Source organism: Tyto alba, unplaced genomic scaffold, assembly GCF_018691265.1.
Source record: "Tyto alba isolate M040663 unplaced genomic scaffold, T.alba_DEE_v4.0 Super-Scaffold_1, whole genome shotgun sequence".
Lineage (NCBI taxonomy): Eukaryota > Metazoa > Chordata > Aves > Strigiformes > Tytonidae > Tyto > Tyto alba.
In genome coordinates this window covers 3,778,870-3,798,142 of record NW_024881261.1, presented here as the reverse complement: position 1 = coordinate 3,798,142, position 19,273 = coordinate 3,778,870, and the positions used below count along the sequence as shown (strand labels likewise).

Here is a 19,273-nt window from a genome sequence, read left to right as displayed (position 1 = left end):
GAAAAAAACCAGCTTGTGGTATGGCAGCAACTACCTTTTGTTGTTCTCAATGGTAGTAAATTTTAGACGACATTCAGGTTTGTTAACCCCGGTTTCAGAGGGAATTTTTTCCAAATGGCTACAAATCTCTAGCTTTAGCCATGCCTAATGTAAGATGGAATTCCGTTAGATAATACATACATGCAATCATGCACTCGTAACTGTAAGACTACATTCCATGTCACTGGATACATATGCTTCAGCTGCTTTATTTAGAAAAGTATTAATAGTTAAAAAATTTGACATATACTTTTCTGCTTAGTTCACAGCTTGTTTAAACATATTTTTTTTCCCAGATTGCACACTCTCTCTCTCGATGAATTAAAGACAGTAAAAGGTATTACGTTGACGATGGCCCATTGCCTCTTGCTCCTCAACTGCAGAAGCCAAGGGTGCCCTCTCCCGGCCTCGTCCCCGAGGAATGGCTGGACCTTCCCCTCCTCGAGCACCGGCGGATGCGATCCTGGGCAGCGGTGGTGGGCGCCAGCGCTGGCGCTCAGCTCGGGAGCACGCGGACAGCCAGGCGTGGGGCTCTTTGAGGGGACACAAACCCGTAAGACCATCCAGGCATCTCAGACTTAAACCTCCACTGTGCCGGGACTGGGGACACCTAGCAGCGCCCTCATCAGCATTCTTCCGCTGCCTCTTCCTCCACAGGTGAAGGAGCGTGTCTGTGTGTTCTCCCGGGGGGGAGGCGGCGCTCCCCGGCATACCCAGCGGGTCCTCGGCGTCACCCCGGGAACGTTCTGGCTTGGCCGCGCTCGGGTGCCAGGGCCGATGGTCCGTGCGCTGTTCCCGACTCGGCGCTGGCGAGACGGCTGCTCCCCGTTACAGGGCTAGGACTGGAAATACCTACAGATATTTCTGTTTATACACTTGTAAGACTGCACAGGTGAGTCACATTTATTTCAAACCTAAAAATGTGCTTTAAAGCTTTACATTTATACACATTCTAAGTCTTACCTAAGATGCTGCCGTTAAATTCTGATGTTAGAAATTCTGATGCAGATAATACAAACTTCTTAGTAATTTAATTTCACCCTCTTCTTTCACTACTTACAGGTTCATCTTAGAGTTTTCAGCAGTTAGCAAGAAGCATTTTAATACAGCATGATGACGTGTCGTTCTAAAAATGGGAGCATTCAAACAAGCAGACTGAGATCATGTGTCTGCTTCAAACTGAGATGCCCCTCTCACTCCCCCATTTTAGATATAAAGTTACTGTTGACAGGAAGAAACTAGTGTTTTAAATACAAAAATATGTAAAACACACAGAAAGCATCATTTTGGTTTCAACTGCATTGCTGAGCCCAGGGTAAGTTAGCATTCTACTGTTGTGATTCTCCATACATAAAGCACTGTTGTTGCTATTAGAGTTGCTTTAAGAATTCAAATGCTTTTGGGAAGCATTTACTTTGCTATTCAGCAACAAACTAAACTATGGTTTATTTTGGTTTATTTGGTTTATCAATAAACATAAGCGCTATATTGCTACAATGGGGAATAACTGGGAAAATTAAATACAATTACACTTACTGAAATGAGATCCAAGTTTCTACCAACGTTTTTATTTTTGCTTAAAGAAACAAAAACTATAAGCAATGAGGAAACTAACCTATATAAGGTAATAGTTCCTTCTCCTTCTACTTCAACTGGTATTTGAAAATTGTTTTTATTACAGCATAGATGAAACAACTGTATTCAGCAGTGCTACTGAGAAGGTACAGAAGAGATCAGAGGTAATGCTACCACATACTAAAGAGATGAATTTTTTTTTTTCAATGTCTTAGGATAACCAAAGTCTATTTATTAAAATATGCATTTTGATTTGAAAATTAAGAAACCCAGAACAATATTTTAGAAGTTAAATACAAACCAGTAGTAAATATGCAAAATACAGTTGATAAGCAGAGCGATGATGCAAAAGAAATAAGTATAATAATCGATTCCTAAAATGTAATTCTTCATAATGTTTGGCTTCCCCCCTACCCCCTACGTGTGATGTATTGTCAGTCTAAACAGGACAGCTATGCAACATAGTGAGATGCTACTACCTTACACGGTGTAGTTGAATTTCCTTACCAAAGCATCAAAAAGGTAATGACACTGTGAGGCCTGATATCTGCATTAATATGTACTAACCAGATTGTGTTTGAGGAAAATGAGGTTAAAAAAAAATACAGTTTTACAATATACAGTACTTCTTCAGTAAGAGGACTTGTCCAAAGTGAATTCATCCTCTTTCAGCACAGATTTCTTGACTTTTTAGAACAGTAACGTCTAAATTACAGTACAACTGCTAACACTGAGTGATACTTTGGTTAAATACATATGTTACTCATCAGTGTGCAGATATCAGGCATTTCACCATGTTCCAGAAGAGATTTTTTTTTTTTTTACCCTGACATATTTATTCAAAAGTTTTTTATGAACCATCAAGATTGAGTTGCTTATACATTTGATTTATCCATGAGTATCAGCCCTCTTTATAGAACAGATCAAAACTAAACACTCTACATAGGACCAATAGAGCAGAATTATTCAAGTTCAATGAAATATTACAAAAAAGGCTTCCTTCTTAGGAAAATTCAGCTATGGTAAAAATATCTACTACAGTGCACTGCACTGTAATAAATATTCAACATAAATTAATAATTTACAAGTACCTGAGCAAGTATACAGAGCACCATAGCACAGCACAGCACCAAAGGCAGTAGCTCAGAATTCTTAAAAATAATGCTGTTTTAAACATTAAAAATTCTAAGTATTGTCATAAAAATGAACTCCAGCTGGAGTTTAAAGATAGTGCAAACTTCTGTCTTCACTTTTTAAACTAAAGGTGTCAGATTTTCTGGTCATTTCACATCAGCAGTGTTGCTGGACCTGGATACCTGTGGTGGATGCTTAGGAGCAGGTCTGTTGGAAAGAAAGAAAATAGCAAATTTTTATTTAAACTTCTGTTAGTTCTCACTGCCAGCATCACGCTTGAGGCATGAAAATGAAGGGTAAAAGCTTTTAGGGTTATCCAAGTTAACTTCAGACATATAGCATGGGACTCATACCGGGAGGAGATCAGACGTGTTACTATATACACAAATATCATCAAGAAGCATAAATGGCACTAGCAGACTCCTTTTTTTCATTTTATGTTTGAATTACTGCTTGGCCAGTGGGATAAGCTAGCTCAGTGTTTCAGGTGTTGTTCTTTAAACTCTTCATTTCCTTGGGCGCTCATCAATTTTGCACTTGCTCAAAAATGCTACTTAATGTTGTAGAATAGCAGTTGGTTTCAAAAAGTTGGAGTAGTCAGCTTAAAATATTATTACTTTCAGAATATCATACTATAATGGACAGCCAGGACATTAATCAAAGTTCACTCTTGCAGTCTTTTTGCTATAAGTCTTAAGAAACTAATTTGATTCTGTTTTTATTTTTTTCTGAGTAATTAAGTGCCTCCATAGTAGAATTCCTGTAGCTTAAAATACTACTTTTATCTTCCTTGGAGCTCACTCTTTTTTCTGTAGGAAACTGAAGAAATTTCAGTAAGAAAATATCATCAACTATGCCCATTAACATTGGGCATATAGTTACTGCACTTCCAGATTATTTTTTTTCAACATCATTTTTTTTTGAAGTGTACAATTTGTGTGCTCTCTGAATGTTTTGGGTATTATTTTCAGATGATATAAATTGGTGTTGCATTGTGAAATGTGTGAATGGAAAATTGCGTTTATTGGTGGTTGATCTTAACAGCATTCAGCCTAATTCTGTAGGTGGTCTGAGTAGGAAATTTTTTCCTGAGCGCTTTGTTTCTCTTGAAATTGGTGCTTATTAACGTCTTTCTTTTGCAAAGAATTTTATTTATTGGGCAGTTATTGTAAATACACAACCAGATGCTTATAGCCAAACCTTCATATATAGTATAAATTTTCATACTTCTGGGGAAATCAGTGCAATTGTGCTGACATAATCCCAGTGAGAATCAGCCCGATACTGCTCACTTTTATATAAGCAGATAGGAAATGGTGGTTGTGTAGCTCTCGGCAGTAGTTACAACACAGCATAGTTACCCAAGACATTTTAGACCTCTCATTGAACAAAATGTTGTAAAACCATGGAGAACTAACCTTACAGGAGTAACGTGAGGCAGAGCTTTTGTGTGTCCAGGCACCGCTGCGCACGCACTGGTATGGCGGGCTTTGGTCAGAGGGTCTGCTGGTAGGGGCTTCTGCGGAGGGCTTGGTTTGTGGTTTTCCTGTTATAAAACATAAGGTCATATTAGTCTTCGGGACTGACATAATGTACTTAATACAGCAAAAACTGAGATAAAATGAAGATGAGTTCAGAGTAGTTGTGACCAGATATATTTAAATGAGTAAGCCATAACTTATTTTTAATAAACTTATTTTAATAAAACTTATTTTTAATATTTAATTAATAAAAATTATTTTAAAAAGATTTAATACCCTATTGTAATGATTTTGTTTCTTTTGATTTTTTTACTCTAGAAATACTAGATGCATCTATACTGGAGTTAATGATTAATTGGTGGTAAATGAAAACAACATAGATTGAATATATAACATTGTACAAGTAGTTATATAAAAAGATGGGAATACTAGAAATTACTTTAAAGTGCAAATTCAGAAAACCATAAAAACAAACTGCTCAAGTCCAGTTTGAATTGGTAGCATCTGTGGAATTGTTTTTAGAGATGCTGCTGTGCTTTCATTCTGTGGAATTAAATGATTCATTAATAAAGAACAGGAGTCATCTGCCGTCAGGCATGAGCTAATGGCTCTTCTGTGTGGTCCCTGAAACACTGGAAACATGGTAACATGTCTATTTGTGGTCTTCGTTATGAAGAACTGGGATAGATTAACTGACTTGCTCAAGGCACTCAAAAACTCTCCAATATATCCAAAAACTCACTTAAGATCCTTCTATCACTTGAAGTGCATAGTCATGCTTTTTGTAAGTAATTTTACTCTTTATTATTAGTTTGTCGTAACTATAATCAGTAAAGTTGTCCAAAAACAAATAAGAAGAGCTTACAGACATAATCTAGTTAAAGATCCCCTAAAAGATGTAATCGAAACAGAGTCATGAATTGCTCATGAATAAAGTACAATTTTTCATTAGTTACTTTAAGCATCCTTTTGTTTTCTTACTTTTCATGGTAAATGTTTGCTCTTCCAAGAAGGAAAAGCAAGTTGACTATCTGTACGCATTTTGATAAGGAAAAGAATACGGGAGTGTAGGTAAACCTCATATATATTAATTTCAAATTTACCACAAACTACATTTTAAAGCTGTATATAATGACCCTCTTCTTTTTCACTCTTGGCATAGTATGTACTAGTTCTTGAGTGAATCAGAAATTGCAACATGAAAAAAAATTCTTATTTTATCTTATTGTTAGAGCCGAATCTCATATTCAGTATAAAATTTAGTCTTGACCGTCATCCAGAAGAACTTCCACTGTAAACCAAGATAAACATATCATGCTATAAGAAGTTTGTCTGTGAGCTCTGTCTTTTGGGGTAAAAATAATTGCAAATACTCTTGAAATAATCAGGGCTGGAAAAATGATGAAATAACCAGCATGCTTGTAAATACTTTAGGTAGCTTCACCTCGTAGGGCTATCCTGTTGAAAGTCACAGAGTTTATTTAGACACTAGCACGGGAAGTTCTTCAAAACATGCTCATTTCCCATGATACAGAACTAGAACCTTAAAACTATTAAGAGAAGAGATCTTACCTCAGGATTTCTTAACCAAAGTTTACTTTGTGCACTAAATTTCTTACAGAATGAAATCTTAATGTGTGTGTTTTGAAGTGAAATATAACAATTTGGAACAAGTTAGATCACAGCAGAAGCTGATACTTTTTAAATAACTGAATTATCTCTACAGTGAAAGATAAATTTAAGTTGCTTCGGTAATAATTTTGTTAAAAAGTCACAATGTTTATTACATGGGACAGTATATGCATCATCAACTCAAGTGTGACAGCATTTAAAAAACAGTTGTAACAAACACACAAACATCAGCATCATAAAGCCAGCAAAACCCAAATACATCTCTGAACACCATAAAGCCTTTATTCCCTTGAGTCCCTCAAATACTTTTACATGATTAATCACATGAATTAGTCTGATCACATGAGCATTCAGCTGTTTGCTTGATCAGTCCCTAATTGTTATTGCATGATTTGTATTTACTCTTCAGCTGGCAGAATGCTGAAGTTCCATAATTGGGAAGAGGAACCGATCCAGGCTCAGCAATCTAGAGAAACAAAGGTCTGAAGAGCTTAAGATCTGGTAAGGATGAATGAACAAAGAGAGAGGAGAACTGTCCTCGTTGATTAGTTCATATTAGCTGTGTCCTATGTCTAATCACCTGCAACACCTGATAGTAGGGGAAGATTGACTTTCTGAGAAGCTCAGAGCAGCTAAGTACTGATGGGACTCTATCAGTTGCTTTCCCCCCCTGTTTTTGCAGGGAAAGCTGGCTGAAATGGCTAATCCATATGTGCTGATCTAGAACAGTTCTTCAGCTGTGGAGTGAGCATCAAGATAATCTTTGATGCCTAAACCAAACTAATTCTTTAGGCCCTCTTATTCCAGAAGAAACAACTATGTGAGGAAATATGTTGAAATATAAGTTATTCTATAAACATAACTCTGATGGGTACACAAGCCCAACACCTGATTTCTTTTTTTTTTTTTTTTTCTTTTTTTTTTTTTCTTCCCAGAGCTTGTAAAAATGTCGCCTTTGAGTTAATATCCTTAAGTAGGAAGCAGCAAAGCGGCTTGACAGAAAGTCTAATGTGGCAAGCTGGCAAGAAAGGGTAAAAGCAAGAGGAAAAAAAAAAAAAAGAGAGCAAATTCACATAAAAATGGAGATGGAGAATGTGTAATGGCGGAGATGAAGCACAAGGGAGGAGCACTTCACAGAAAGGAGATGCCAGCACTGGAAAACGTCACCAGGAATACATACATTCTTAGAAGCAGAGGAAAAAATATTTGAAGAAATAAAACCTCTCCCCCAAACTGATTACAGTATGGTCTTTTATATTCTTTATGTGCCACAAGAGAATCCAGACTGATACAGCTTTGTATGTTAACGTGTGGAAACTCGCTGTAGCTTTTGATGTCCTGGCAAGTCCGTAGCACACTCATAGTACCACCATGCCTGTGCTTCCCTCCTCCATCTCTCTCTTCTTCCTCCCAGCCCATTTTTTTTCCCCCCTACAGAGCTTCAGCTCTTCAATACAAAGACTTTATAGATGGATTTTCTTTGTCCAGCAACTTAGCATTTAAGGCATTCAGTATCTATCTGTATTTGGGGAAGTATTATTTTAAATACATGATTTCTTTTTATAGTTCTGCTCGGAAGAAAAACATAATTCTCCTACTGAGCAGCTACAAAGACATCAGGTGCATGAAGCTTTATTTTTTTTTCACTGATATATTTTTTTTAAATAAGTAACTGGAATAAGGTGCTTGCCTGAAATGCACTGGGTGAGAAGGGGTGTCTTTCTCAATCTGTTTAGATGAGAACTTAATTTGTGTTAGCCCTCTGTGTCTAAAGCCAGTCTGAGGTGACATAGGGAGAGGTATTAGCAAGAATAATTGTGGCAGTATGAGCAGTGAGGTGAGCCCAGCTCAGTTTAACTAGGGGAAAAGTAAAAATACCAAGCTATATTTCCCGTAATAAGGTTGACCTGTAAAATATAAGATATATTTTGGTAATAAGAAGATGACAGTATCAGAGGCAGCAAGTGAATGCTAACAGTAACAAAACCGAGAGAAGTGATCAGATCAGAATGCATGGACTGAACCCATGGTTAGGATAAGCCTGTGCTGTTTCCATGATTGATATTGACTGTGAATAAGTAAAATAAAGTAAATAAAGTATGTTTGCCTTGCGAGAGTATCTGAAGGGAGAGAAAGCTGTTTATCAGTCAAGATTGTTAAATGTTAAACTTGGCAACAGTTCATTTGCTAAATGTTGGGTTGTTTGGGGTTTTGTTTCGTTTTGCTTTTTATGGGGGGTGTTTACTATTTTATTTACATCTGAAAGGAAATTTTATAGCAAAATAATAATCCATTCGCTGGCCACTAGAGGAGAAAAGAGTTGTCTTAAAGTCTACTTAGTATGTTATGCCTTAGCTGTCCACTGCTCAAAGCCCAGAGGTGGAAGGAAAGTAGCTTGTGCTTAAATACACCTCTCAGAAGGGAGAAGCAGGAGGCAGCAGCTGTGGGTCCATAGAAGCAGTGAACGGTTTCAGATCCTCCTCTTCAGCACTGTACTGCAGTACTGAGCATCTGGATGATATTATGAATGTAGCAATGATTTTTAAATTGCCCCTTCTTGATGACCTGGTAGATGCAGTTCCAAGAGAGTGCTGAAGCAAGACATTAAGTACTATCTATATAAACTAAACCAAAACTACTCTCAAGTTAATATACTTCTTCCAAGCTTTGAGTGAGTCAAATCGTTAACTTCAGAAGAAAAGATTTTCTTCTCATACAGTGTTTTCTGCGTCCCTAGTATATAAAAAGTAGCTATTTCTGACAATCTTGAATTGAGGTTATGGACATAATTTTGAAAGAAGCCACTCGTGCTTATTCACCAGGTTGCCTTGAGTTGATTTCCTGTTTGTTTTACTTCTGTTTCACACAGCAACTGAAAATTGAAAGCAGAGATATTTTGCTTGATGGAGGAACTGTTGCAATTAATTTGAGCTGCCAAACTGAAAAGCTTTTTGGCAGTTTCAGATCTGTCAGTGTTTGGTAATGATAGTAGTAGTAGAGATGTGGTGTTCTACCTTATGTTTTATGTGGGATTTGAAGGGGGGGTCATGTAGGAACATGAATTGGAGTAGTGCATTGTGCTGCTTTGATGTGTGATGACAGGCTGGGTCAGATATGGATGCACCATTAGAATGAGAAATAGTTACTTTTTCTTGGAAAGCCTTTTCTCCATCTGTCTTTTTCATAGTGGGAAACCGTAAGCTTATAAGTTTCTAGATAAGAAGAAATAGAAGTTATTTCTTCTTCTTTTTTTTTTTTTTTTTTATGGAACCATTTGATTAAGAAATAGAAAAGTACTTCCACTTAAAATCTTAACTCTGACTACTGTAAAATATGCAGAATGTTTTAAGGAATGCAAGAAAATAGACAATGAAACCACTGGAGCTAAAGACAAAAGCAACAGAAACCAATGCTACTTCAGTTTTCCTATAAAATTGATTTTGGAAAGAATTGGTATTTCCCATTCCCCTGAAAAGGAAAATAAATGACTAGCAAGATGGAAAATGGAAGAATAAAAAGCTTAAATACTTTGAAAGCATTTAATAAACTGGCCACAATTGTAGAATTTGGTCTAAGTTGAGTGATTCAATGTTCAGACTTAGACAAAATTAAAACTAGAGAAATGTTTTTGCTGTCATAATGTGTACACCCTGTGCCATGGCAGCTCAACACTGTCTCATCCCTTTTTGTTTCTGTGTTATTTTTACAGCTACTTTTCAAAGCACTGCACGTCAGCAACTGTTTCTCATGGCCATCTCCACCTATAAATCACTGGGAAAGTGGGTCGGAGTAGCTCACGAGGCTGCTGCAGGAAGAAGGTGCTCTGTCCTTGGACAGCCTAGCTAGGTTCAGATAGGCACAGGCACTCAAGACACAGCTATTTGAGTAGGGATTTGCAGTACGTGCATCCAAATCAGTCTGACACTCATTTAAGATAGCTTGGTGATAACGACATTCACTTCTTTTTAATCTTGTACTGTATCCAGAATAGCACAATGCCTACAAAACAGAAATAGCTGGGTGCCTGATTTCTTTGCTTAGACACAGTCACACTACAAATGCAACCAATAGAGAGAAACCAGTGACAAGAAAAGGGACAATTTAATACAGGCAACTGCACAGACAACCTCATTTACCCCGAATATTGCCTTGAGATGCATCTTATTACAAAACAAAGAGTTACCAGTTCTAGTTAAACATTGCAATGAAAGGTACATCTAGATGAAATAGTATGGGTAATTACAAGTCTACTTTTCAGATCTGGAAAGATCTCTGGAAAAAAAATAATGCAATTCATATACCCCTTGGCAGAACAGAAGCACATCAAGCTAATATACCTTTTGCTCTTGCACTAGACATCTGCAGCTTGACTTCCTAAACTCTATCACTGTATTTGGCACCTTGCTAACAAACCATAGAGTTTCCCCTCTGGTTGGGCAGCTGGCAAAATGAGCCTGTTTGTCTGTAATATGGAGCTTGTTTATACTGTTGTGTCTTTTGGGTGGTGAAGAGAGAGTTTAGGATCACAGCCTCAGTTGGCATAAACCAACATATCTACACTGTATTTCTAAATGTGTACAAAATACAAAGAAAATACTACTGGAAAAGGCCAATACGAAAGACGAGAAAACACTTAATCCCTCTTCACCATATGCAGATTCTCACATGCTAATTATTAAACAGAAGAGAAGCTTAAAGAAAATTAATGATTACCTGGGCAAACCTCAGCGAAGGGTTAGCTGGCAAGGGTCTTTCAGGCACAGCTTGGTGACATGGCAGCTGGGGAAGTGGTGGTAGGACTCGCTGCGGTGTTTTTAATTGTGGCAAATCGTGTGTCTTCACAGGGTTACTAATGTCAATGATCTGATATGGCAGCGGTCTTCTTGGACCATCTCTCTATAGAAACAACCCCAACCAAAAAGTTATAAACTTCAACAGTGACATAAGCATTGCTGCTTTAAAATCTGTGTTATTCACTTGCTTTTCTCTTCTACTCTGCTTTCAGCTACCTTCAACACCTCTGCAACCAGAGAAGCGATTAACAGCTTCCAGAGTCCTACTCAAACACTAATCCTTCACTGTTCAGATGTAGTACTGTGGTATAAGCTGTCTGGCTCTATCCTGGAGATGAAACTATTTCTTTTCTGCACTTGACATTGCCACCTGTTTAAAACTTGGAAGCCATAAATGTATTTTGATGCCTACATCATTTCCCATTTTGCATGTTGTTAGTTCTACATGATATTAAGATCATGTAATAATTGTGTTACAATAAATTACTTAAATGACATCCAAAACATATAATATGAGGGGGGTTGTCTTTTTTTTTTTTTTTAAAAAAAAAACAAACAAACAAACAAAAAACCCCCAAACAACCGTTATTTAGGGACTCACTTTTTGTATGTTTGTATTTTGTGGCTTCATGATGAGATTTTTACTGAGAGATGTGGTATGAACATGGTTAGGGTCAGATGAACTGGAAGGTCTTGCTGGACTTACAGATCTGCAAAGCAAACATATATTTATCGAACACAACATTCTGCTTTATAACATTTTTGTAAACAGTAGCCTCTTTTCAGAATGAGATTTTGCAAGGACTTTCTGACTTTTCATAGTAAACAAGGAAAGTAAAAATTGTCTAGCGCTCCTGCAAGAATAAAAATAAATATTGATTTTTTGGAAACCAGTAGTCTGTTAAATTAGCTTCTGCAATCTGTGGAAATGCAGCTTTGTAACACCCAAGAGACTATCCTAATGAATCTAGCATTTAAACAGTAATGACCTCAAATATGAAAGTTTGAGCTCACTCGACTGAGTTTAGATAAAGGGCCATGCAATGTAATGAAACTATTTCAAGCAAATGAAAATAAAGGAAATAATTCCTTCAGTTCTTAATTTTTTATCACAGAAGAGAAGAGGTATATAGTCAAACCAAAACCTACTTTATTTACTGGCAATCAATAAAACTAAAGTAAACCTGGGAAAACATTGCTGTTAATACTTGGTGAATATTTTTGTTAAGGCTGGATCTTTGTGACATATTCACACTGTTTTGTGATAAATGTCAAGATGAGAGCTGCCATGTTTACAGCTACTTTCTACTAATGTCTATTAGAGTATAATTAGGGAAAACAATCATACCTTAGTTTCTCTATTGTTGTTTTTTTACTTGTAAACAACCATCTCATGAAAGTCTTCCTCTTCAGATACATGACGGATCCAGCAAAGATAAGGCACAGAATGGTTATCAACACTCCTATGGTTAAACTCTTATTATCTGCAACAAAACACATTGAGTTATCTTCTACCAAAACCCATCTTTATTGAAATGTGTTGTGTATATGGAGCAGGACATTGCTGCCTGGCCTGGATTTCTAACTGCAATGGAGGTGAACTGAATAAATTGTGAATGAAAAACTAATAAACTCTTTATTTTTTTCTAGCCTGACGCTTGAATTTTGGCCTATGTAAAAGTCATTTAAGATCGGGGGAAAAAATGGTTGAAAATCATGCTGTAGGTCTCTTCCATTTGAATTATTCTACTCCATTCTAGTCAGGTATCTGAGTCCAAACATGAACATCTCTACATACTCTCTCTGGACCTATGGTCAGGTCCTGCTTAGGTTGTCACCTGCCAGTGGGGCCAGAAGGTGTACGGGCTGTTGGCCTCATCCAGACAACCACAGGGCGATGGCTGTGTCAATGCCCACGGGCACCTTCTTCATGGGCTGCCTGCTGCCAGGTGTGGTAGGGAGACATGGCTGAGAGGGAGAGAAAAGGGACAGAAATGCCTGGATCGTGGTTTGGTAAAGCGCAAACTTTTAAATATTCTGTCCCTCAAACATAAGCAGTGGCCCTAGCTCCAGTTTTTAAAGGCTTCATGGTGATTTATCACTGGGCAAACACTCTGAAATCTGGACTGTTGTGGTCCAGCCCAGATGGTTGTCAAGTCCAATCTGGAGGCAAGCAAGGAGCTGAAGGGAAGCCTTCATCAACGATGCTGTGTGCTCTCACAGGCATCTTCTGCTCAGCAAGGTACTGCAGCCTTCTGAACTCATTCCAGTTTTCAGCTTTTTTTTTTTTTTTTTTTCCTAGTACTTTAAGCGGCTTTAAGTACCTTGCTGGGCCCTAAGTGAGGCACAATGGTGAGATGAACCCTGACTAGATGGCTTGTATCAGCAACTCCCTGAAAGGAGGTTGTAGAGAAGTGGGTGTCAGTCTCTTCTTCCAGATAACAAGTGCTAGGACAAGAGGAAATGGCCTCAAGTTGTTCCAGGAGAGGTTTAGGCTGGATATTAGGAAAAACTTCTTCACTGAAAGAGTTGTCAAGCATTGGAACAGGCTGCCCAAGGAGCGGTTGAGTCACCACCCCTGGAGGTATTTAAGACATGTAGATGTGGTACTTAGGGATGTGGTTTAGTGGTGGCATTGGCAGTGTTAGTTTAATAGTTGGACTCAATGATCTTAAAGGTCTTTTTTCCAATGTAAATGATTCTATGATTTTTAGGAAGAGGTAAGCAGCAGCTCTGATTGTTGTGGATATGTGATATGATCATTGCCTGGAAGAGAGGATGCTGCTATTTCTTCAGGACTGCTGACCTAAAAACCGCACACTCCCACAGTGGGAGAATCTTTAATCTTTGCTCTGGTAACCTGTCATCACTGTCGCAGTCTTACCCTGACTGATTTTTCAGCCAGCTGGCTCTCATCTACTGGCCTAAACTCACTGGGATGCTGGTGAACAGAGTCAGCAACGCTGACGGAACAAACTACACGTGGGGCTCGATGGGGCATGAAGTGCTGCGCTTTTTACCTTAGAGCACTGCAGAATAATAAATCTCTTACCACCTCTAAAAGATTAATAAAATTAATAAGGTAAGATTATGCAATTTAAATTAATTAACTTGTCTACCTAACAATTAAATACTTGAGACTTCTTTGTAAGAAAAATATAGACTGTCAAACACATAGGTTTATTCTAAATCAGCTGGGTAAAATCGGTTACTAAATACTAATGAGAACATGTGCCTTGTTTGACTAAGATGAAAGTATTTTATTGAACTAATCCTTCTGTAATTTGATTTAGAGATGTGCAAACTACTCAGATCATAATCCAAACCACCCCATCAAGTGTTCATATTTAAATCCAAGTGTCAGCAATAGGAAATTAGGTCCTCTAGCAATTTCCATATTTTTTTATTCCCAGTATTATTGAATGTAGCACTGTCTTTTGAGAAAAATGGTGAAACTACCACACTATATTAAACCATTGTTAAAACAATTTTCCTGTTAATTTGAGTGTTGGCTTCCAAAACACAAAATGCTAGACTTATCAAAGATGTCCTATATTTGTCTTCTCCAGTTAACACTGCCTATGCAGCATGCTATTATAATACATTTTGTAGGTCCCTAGATACTTAGCTTTCAGGTAAGCTGAAACAGGACTATAATGCTTTAGAGCAAATCTTAAAAGAAAATATTTAACACAGAAGTAATCACACTTGTTCAGTGCCTGAGCACAGTTTCTTTGTTATATTACTGACTGGTAGGTATTTTAAAAAAAGATCTTTCAACAGTGAAGTCATAATATTGAGCTTTGTCATAGAAATGACTGTGATGTCATAAATCCAGTATTACAAGTCACTGCAGGGTCTGGCATGTAGGGGATACAATCCATTTTGGTTTTGAATAGTATTAGTCATATGAAAACATGCAGATCATTTCCAAGCAAGTTTTAGTTTATATATGTGCATGTGAGTAGACTGCTTGTCTTGTCACGTACTCAGGCATAAATCAGAAACATCTCTGTGGAAGTCACTGAAGTTACAGTACTCTGGAGAAAAATCGGCATGAGATTATTATCAAATCCTATAAAATTCACAACGTGCAGAAATAATTCTTTCAGAGGTTGGCCAAAGGTGAAGTAAGATACTATAGCCAATATTCTGCAGACTGAACAAGAGGAAATTGAAATACAAATTACAGAAAATGCACGTCTCCTACTACTATCATATGTAAGGGCATCTTCTGGTAAATGTGTGGAAGCTATCTATAAAATGTAGTTTTAATCTGGTACGGTCAGAAATCTACTGTTTTCCACAATGCAAAAGATCCTCCTTAGAAGAACAATGTAAAATATATTTCTAATTTTCAATTATGCAATAATTTTGCATTTATAATCATTGTAATATCTACTCTTTACTAGACACATAACTATAGGAGCAGTTTGTGTGTACAATAAAGTATTTCTGGAGAACACTGGAGCTTGGCATATCTCAAGGTGAATCCAAGAGTACTGTAACATTCATCTACCATGGCAACAGGATTAGCACAAGTGTGGGAGTTAGCTCCTCATCCTCGGCTTAAATTAATACCATTTCCTATCTATTGCAGTCAGCTACTAAACTTGACCACATATCTTGAAAAAAAAAAAAAAAAAAACAAAAACACCACAAAAAAACAAGGAAGACAAGGAAAAGAACACGACAGGACCACTGTGCCTTTAGTTATGAAGAAAATTGATGTGCTCAGTATCCTTGGTTTTGCTTCACTAAATTTCCAAGTTGGTGCCAATACATTTGGATTAAGCCATTTGATTTACTGACTCATTTCCTAAGTCTTGCAAGCTCACTGCTTACAAGACGACACTTTGTAGTTCCACTCTTTATCACGGAAACAACAGAAAAAGCATGAATTACTACTGACCCGCTTGCCTAATGGGCCCGCTGTCCACGCTGCCACCAAACCCCGGCTTGTCGCAGTAAGGGGGGGCCCAGTCAGCCTCGCAGTGACAGTTCTTTTTATTGTTGCAGACCTGCAAAACAAGACAAATGACTTAATGTGAAAAGGATTACCCTACACATCTGAGCGCAGCGCTGGCTGATAAGGCCTCCTAATCAGACAGGGACACATCTGAAAGAAATAAAACTTAGGGAAGAAAAGAGAGGCAATGGTGTGTGCCTATTGGCACAGCTAAGATGGCATAGAGCAACTCTGAGTGCAAGACACCACGAAGTAACAGGGATCCTAAAAAAGCATTATTTAGTTGGCAGGTAATCGTTTGACTTGCACCAGCTGACAACTTCAGTAATATAAGGATAATCACACACCTCTTAAGTCTCATTCTCTCTTTGCCTCTAGCAGCAACATTATCTGCTTTCTAACTTCTGTTCCTTCTGCCTTCACGGGAACAAGAGTTTCTCTATGCTGTTAAGGCTGTAAAGCTTTGTCAGACCACTTGAACACTCCTATCCATCAAGGGCTTACACTAGGCTGCATACTGATTTTTCTACTGCTCAGATCCCCCAGCTCTAAGATGGACCAGTTGCTGGAAGAACGTACGCAACTGGAATCAGGGCTGAGGAAACCCTCCCTTTGATACCCTATCGGCACTGTCTATAAAGGTACAAGTCCTCAGTGTTTTGGTGGTTTTAATCCGAGTTAAGGAACAACTAGCAAGACTTGATTTACTAAATGCTCCCTGCACAGTAAGAGAGCTCCAAAGGACTGGCGTCCATCACTAACAGCAGCCTGTTCCCGCTGCACAGAGCAGGAGCTGGAAGACTCACATCTTTTTCCTCAGGAGGTCCCAAGGTCCCAAACACCCATCAAAAGAAGGGCTGCCTTTTATTTCCTTTTGTGGCCACCCAAGTAGTGGCTATGTGACTAATACAGAGGCTAAACCTCTGTGCTTGACCAACAGAATACATGAACAGACTAAAAAATTCTGTTGCAGAGGAGAGACACGGCACAGTCATAAATAGATGCTCAAACTGATTTTTAAATAAAGATTTTGGGCTCAGTTAGTTGTCAATATGGTCCTTAATTCTGTGCTAACACTGATCATCACTTATTTACCACTGCCATGGAGAAGTCACACAACAGATTAATAAATGTGCTTCTGAGTAAGACACTAGTTGGTTCACAAGAGTTTGCAAATATGCATTTTTCTGGCAAGGTCAGCTGATAGGCGTTCAGAAAGAATATACTGGCTGTGCATGCAGAGTATTAAAATATCATTCACATAGCTTAGACTGGCTATGGTCTTGTAAAACAAAAATAAAACAAAAAAAAATGATTTATTTTTCAAAGACAGCAAGATAATAAAAAATATAATTTGTTAAGCATTATTTTAAAAATTAAAATGCTACCGGAGTTCCCATCTACAGGTCCACAAGGTCATTTTTTGCTACTCAGCCATCACCAGAGGGTCTCCATTGTGCAGACATAAAGATGCCAGTCTAAGCTGATGCCCATTCCAGCACAACGATACCATGCAGCACCATCAACACTGCACAGTTTTCCAAATGCAGGAGGACAAAATAAGTTAAAGCAAATTAAAATCCCTTCTCAGGAGAGGACAGAGAATTTCCTATCGCTCTTCCAATGTGGCTGCTACAGCTTTTCACAGAAACAAACGGATCATCATCAAATCAAGATTAATAAGTCATAGCCTGATATAGTTAACATTTTCATAATATAAACTAGGTTTCAAAATACTTTGATATTATTATCTGATATAATAAAATTTTTCATTGTCCACCATTTTCATACCATGAAACACTCCAATATGGTTTTATTTTATTTTAATACTTTTGGAAATGCTTTTCCATTTGACTCTCAATTCAAATGCATATATTAACTTCTCTGTTTCTACATAGAAACTGTATTTTTTAAAATGTTAATGGGAATTCTTCATGAAGGGAGGTTAGACATAAAATTACTTTGAAGATGACAATTTTTTTTTTATCATAAGCTGTCAAATAAGAACAAGATAATTACTACTTGATAATTATTTCTTTGTTAAATAAAAATAATTTAATTTCTTGCAGTTCATATAAGGGACACTGAAAATGGAAATACATAATAAAAAGGTATCGGAGTGACTTTGACTGATATATTACAAACAATCATAGATCCAAAATCTATTACATAAAATTACTTCTTGGCCAGTGTTTATTGACTGATTGTAAAAAAACTGTTCCTATAACACTTACTCCACGTCCATGGCACTTTGTGGCACATTTATGTACACCAAAAACACTTGTATTCTGGCACCGACGATTAAGGCAAATCTGCAAAATAAGAGAAAAGGAGTTTTAATAAGGACAGAACTGCTGGTGCTCATAAGGCATCGTGTCCCTCTTTGTATGTCTGCTCATCCATCAGTGGTACTTTTAGCAGTTAAAGATTTCCCAATACACACGCTGCATTGATGTTATATTGACAAAAAGATAAAGATGCCAGAATTAGGTGTCTTCTTCTTAGGCCTTTGTAAGTCTTTTAGGTCCAGATCTGTGGACGTCGAATTCTGCTCTCGATCAACATTCTGGCCAATATTGAATTTCAGACATAGTTCATATTCAGTTGATATGCTGAGCTTGTGTAAATAAACACTCAGTTTCCCTGAAGTGGAACTTGTGGTGAGCTGCTGGGGTTTAGGGTTTTTTTAAGCCAATTTAAAAACCAGTAATTTGCATGTTCTCGGGACTAGGAATGCACGGAGCAGGATTCTTCCATGTACCGGGGCTGGCTGCGTTCATGTCTTCACAGCAGCAGATGATTCTTCAAGTAAAAGTTCAGGTCCCCTCATGGTGTTAATTAACATAATTGTGTTTATATTGATAGTTCAATACTTTTTATGCTAGTACAGAACTTGGACGCAGGACAGCCTGAATATTTAACTGAGGTCGTTGATACATATGGGCTCATCATTGTTCTGCAGCAAAACTGAGACCTTTCTAAGAGTTTTGCCAGGTTAAGCAATTTTTTTAGTGTCAAATAAAAACCAACAATATTTAAAGTGTAATAATAATCTTATAGGAAGTGGAACTAAACAAATAGCATATGCAAAGTAATAAAATCCAACTTGTTTTGTTTTGTTTTCCAGTCATTATAGGTAAACTTTGCCAATATAGCTGAAAGTTGGGGTAAAGCAAGATTAGTGCAATCTAATAATAACATCAAACAATCAAATGACTGATGAAGATGCCAGTTCTCATTACTGAAAAACTTAAAAAAAAAAAAAAAAAGACATTAGGACTGGAATAAATGTTACTATGCTATGTTGACCAAAAATAAAAATAGAAAAATGGTCACTGCACAGTTTTGTTCATGTTTAACTGCAGTTCAGTTCAGCAGTACTAAAAGTCAGTCACAATAATTAGCATTAAGCAGGGAATAGTGTTGAAGGAGACGACAGGGATGCTTAATCAGGGCACTTATCCCCTGGGGAGAAGGAAAAATGGAAAGGAAATTAGAGTGAATTGGCATCAACACGCACGCATGTAGAGAATATGGTCTGATTACAGCAGTATTCACAATTCAAATATTCATAGTGCAGTAGCACACAGAATTTTGATCACATTAAAATGGCTGCATTTCAAATTGTGTATCTTCAGCTTAGAAAACTC

At 37.5% G+C, this 19,273-nt stretch overlaps 1 protein-coding gene across 1 annotated transcript in view; it reads right to left on the bottom strand.

Annotated features, from left to right (window-relative positions):
* Nucleotides 1–336: 336 nt before the first annotated feature.
* The window catches only part of ADAM12 (ADAM metallopeptidase domain 12), a 187,449-nt gene continuing 168,512 nt past the window's right edge, over nt 337–19,273 (bottom strand). Inside the window, exons 17-23 of the mRNA XM_042791292.1 lie at nt 17,858–17,935; nt 15,567–15,675; nt 12,003–12,138; nt 11,256–11,364; nt 10,575–10,757; nt 4,167–4,294; nt 337–2,955 (exon numbers count right to left, since the gene is read on the bottom strand). Of these exons, the coding sequence (XP_042647226.1) occupies nt 2,895–2,955; nt 4,167–4,294; nt 10,575–10,757; nt 11,256–11,364; nt 12,003–12,138; nt 15,567–15,675; nt 17,858–17,935 (804 nt within the window). The 3' untranslated portion in view covers nt 337–2,894. The remainder of the gene's footprint in view (nt 2,956–4,166; nt 4,295–10,574; nt 10,758–11,255; nt 11,365–12,002; nt 12,139–15,566; nt 15,676–17,857; nt 17,936–19,273) is intronic.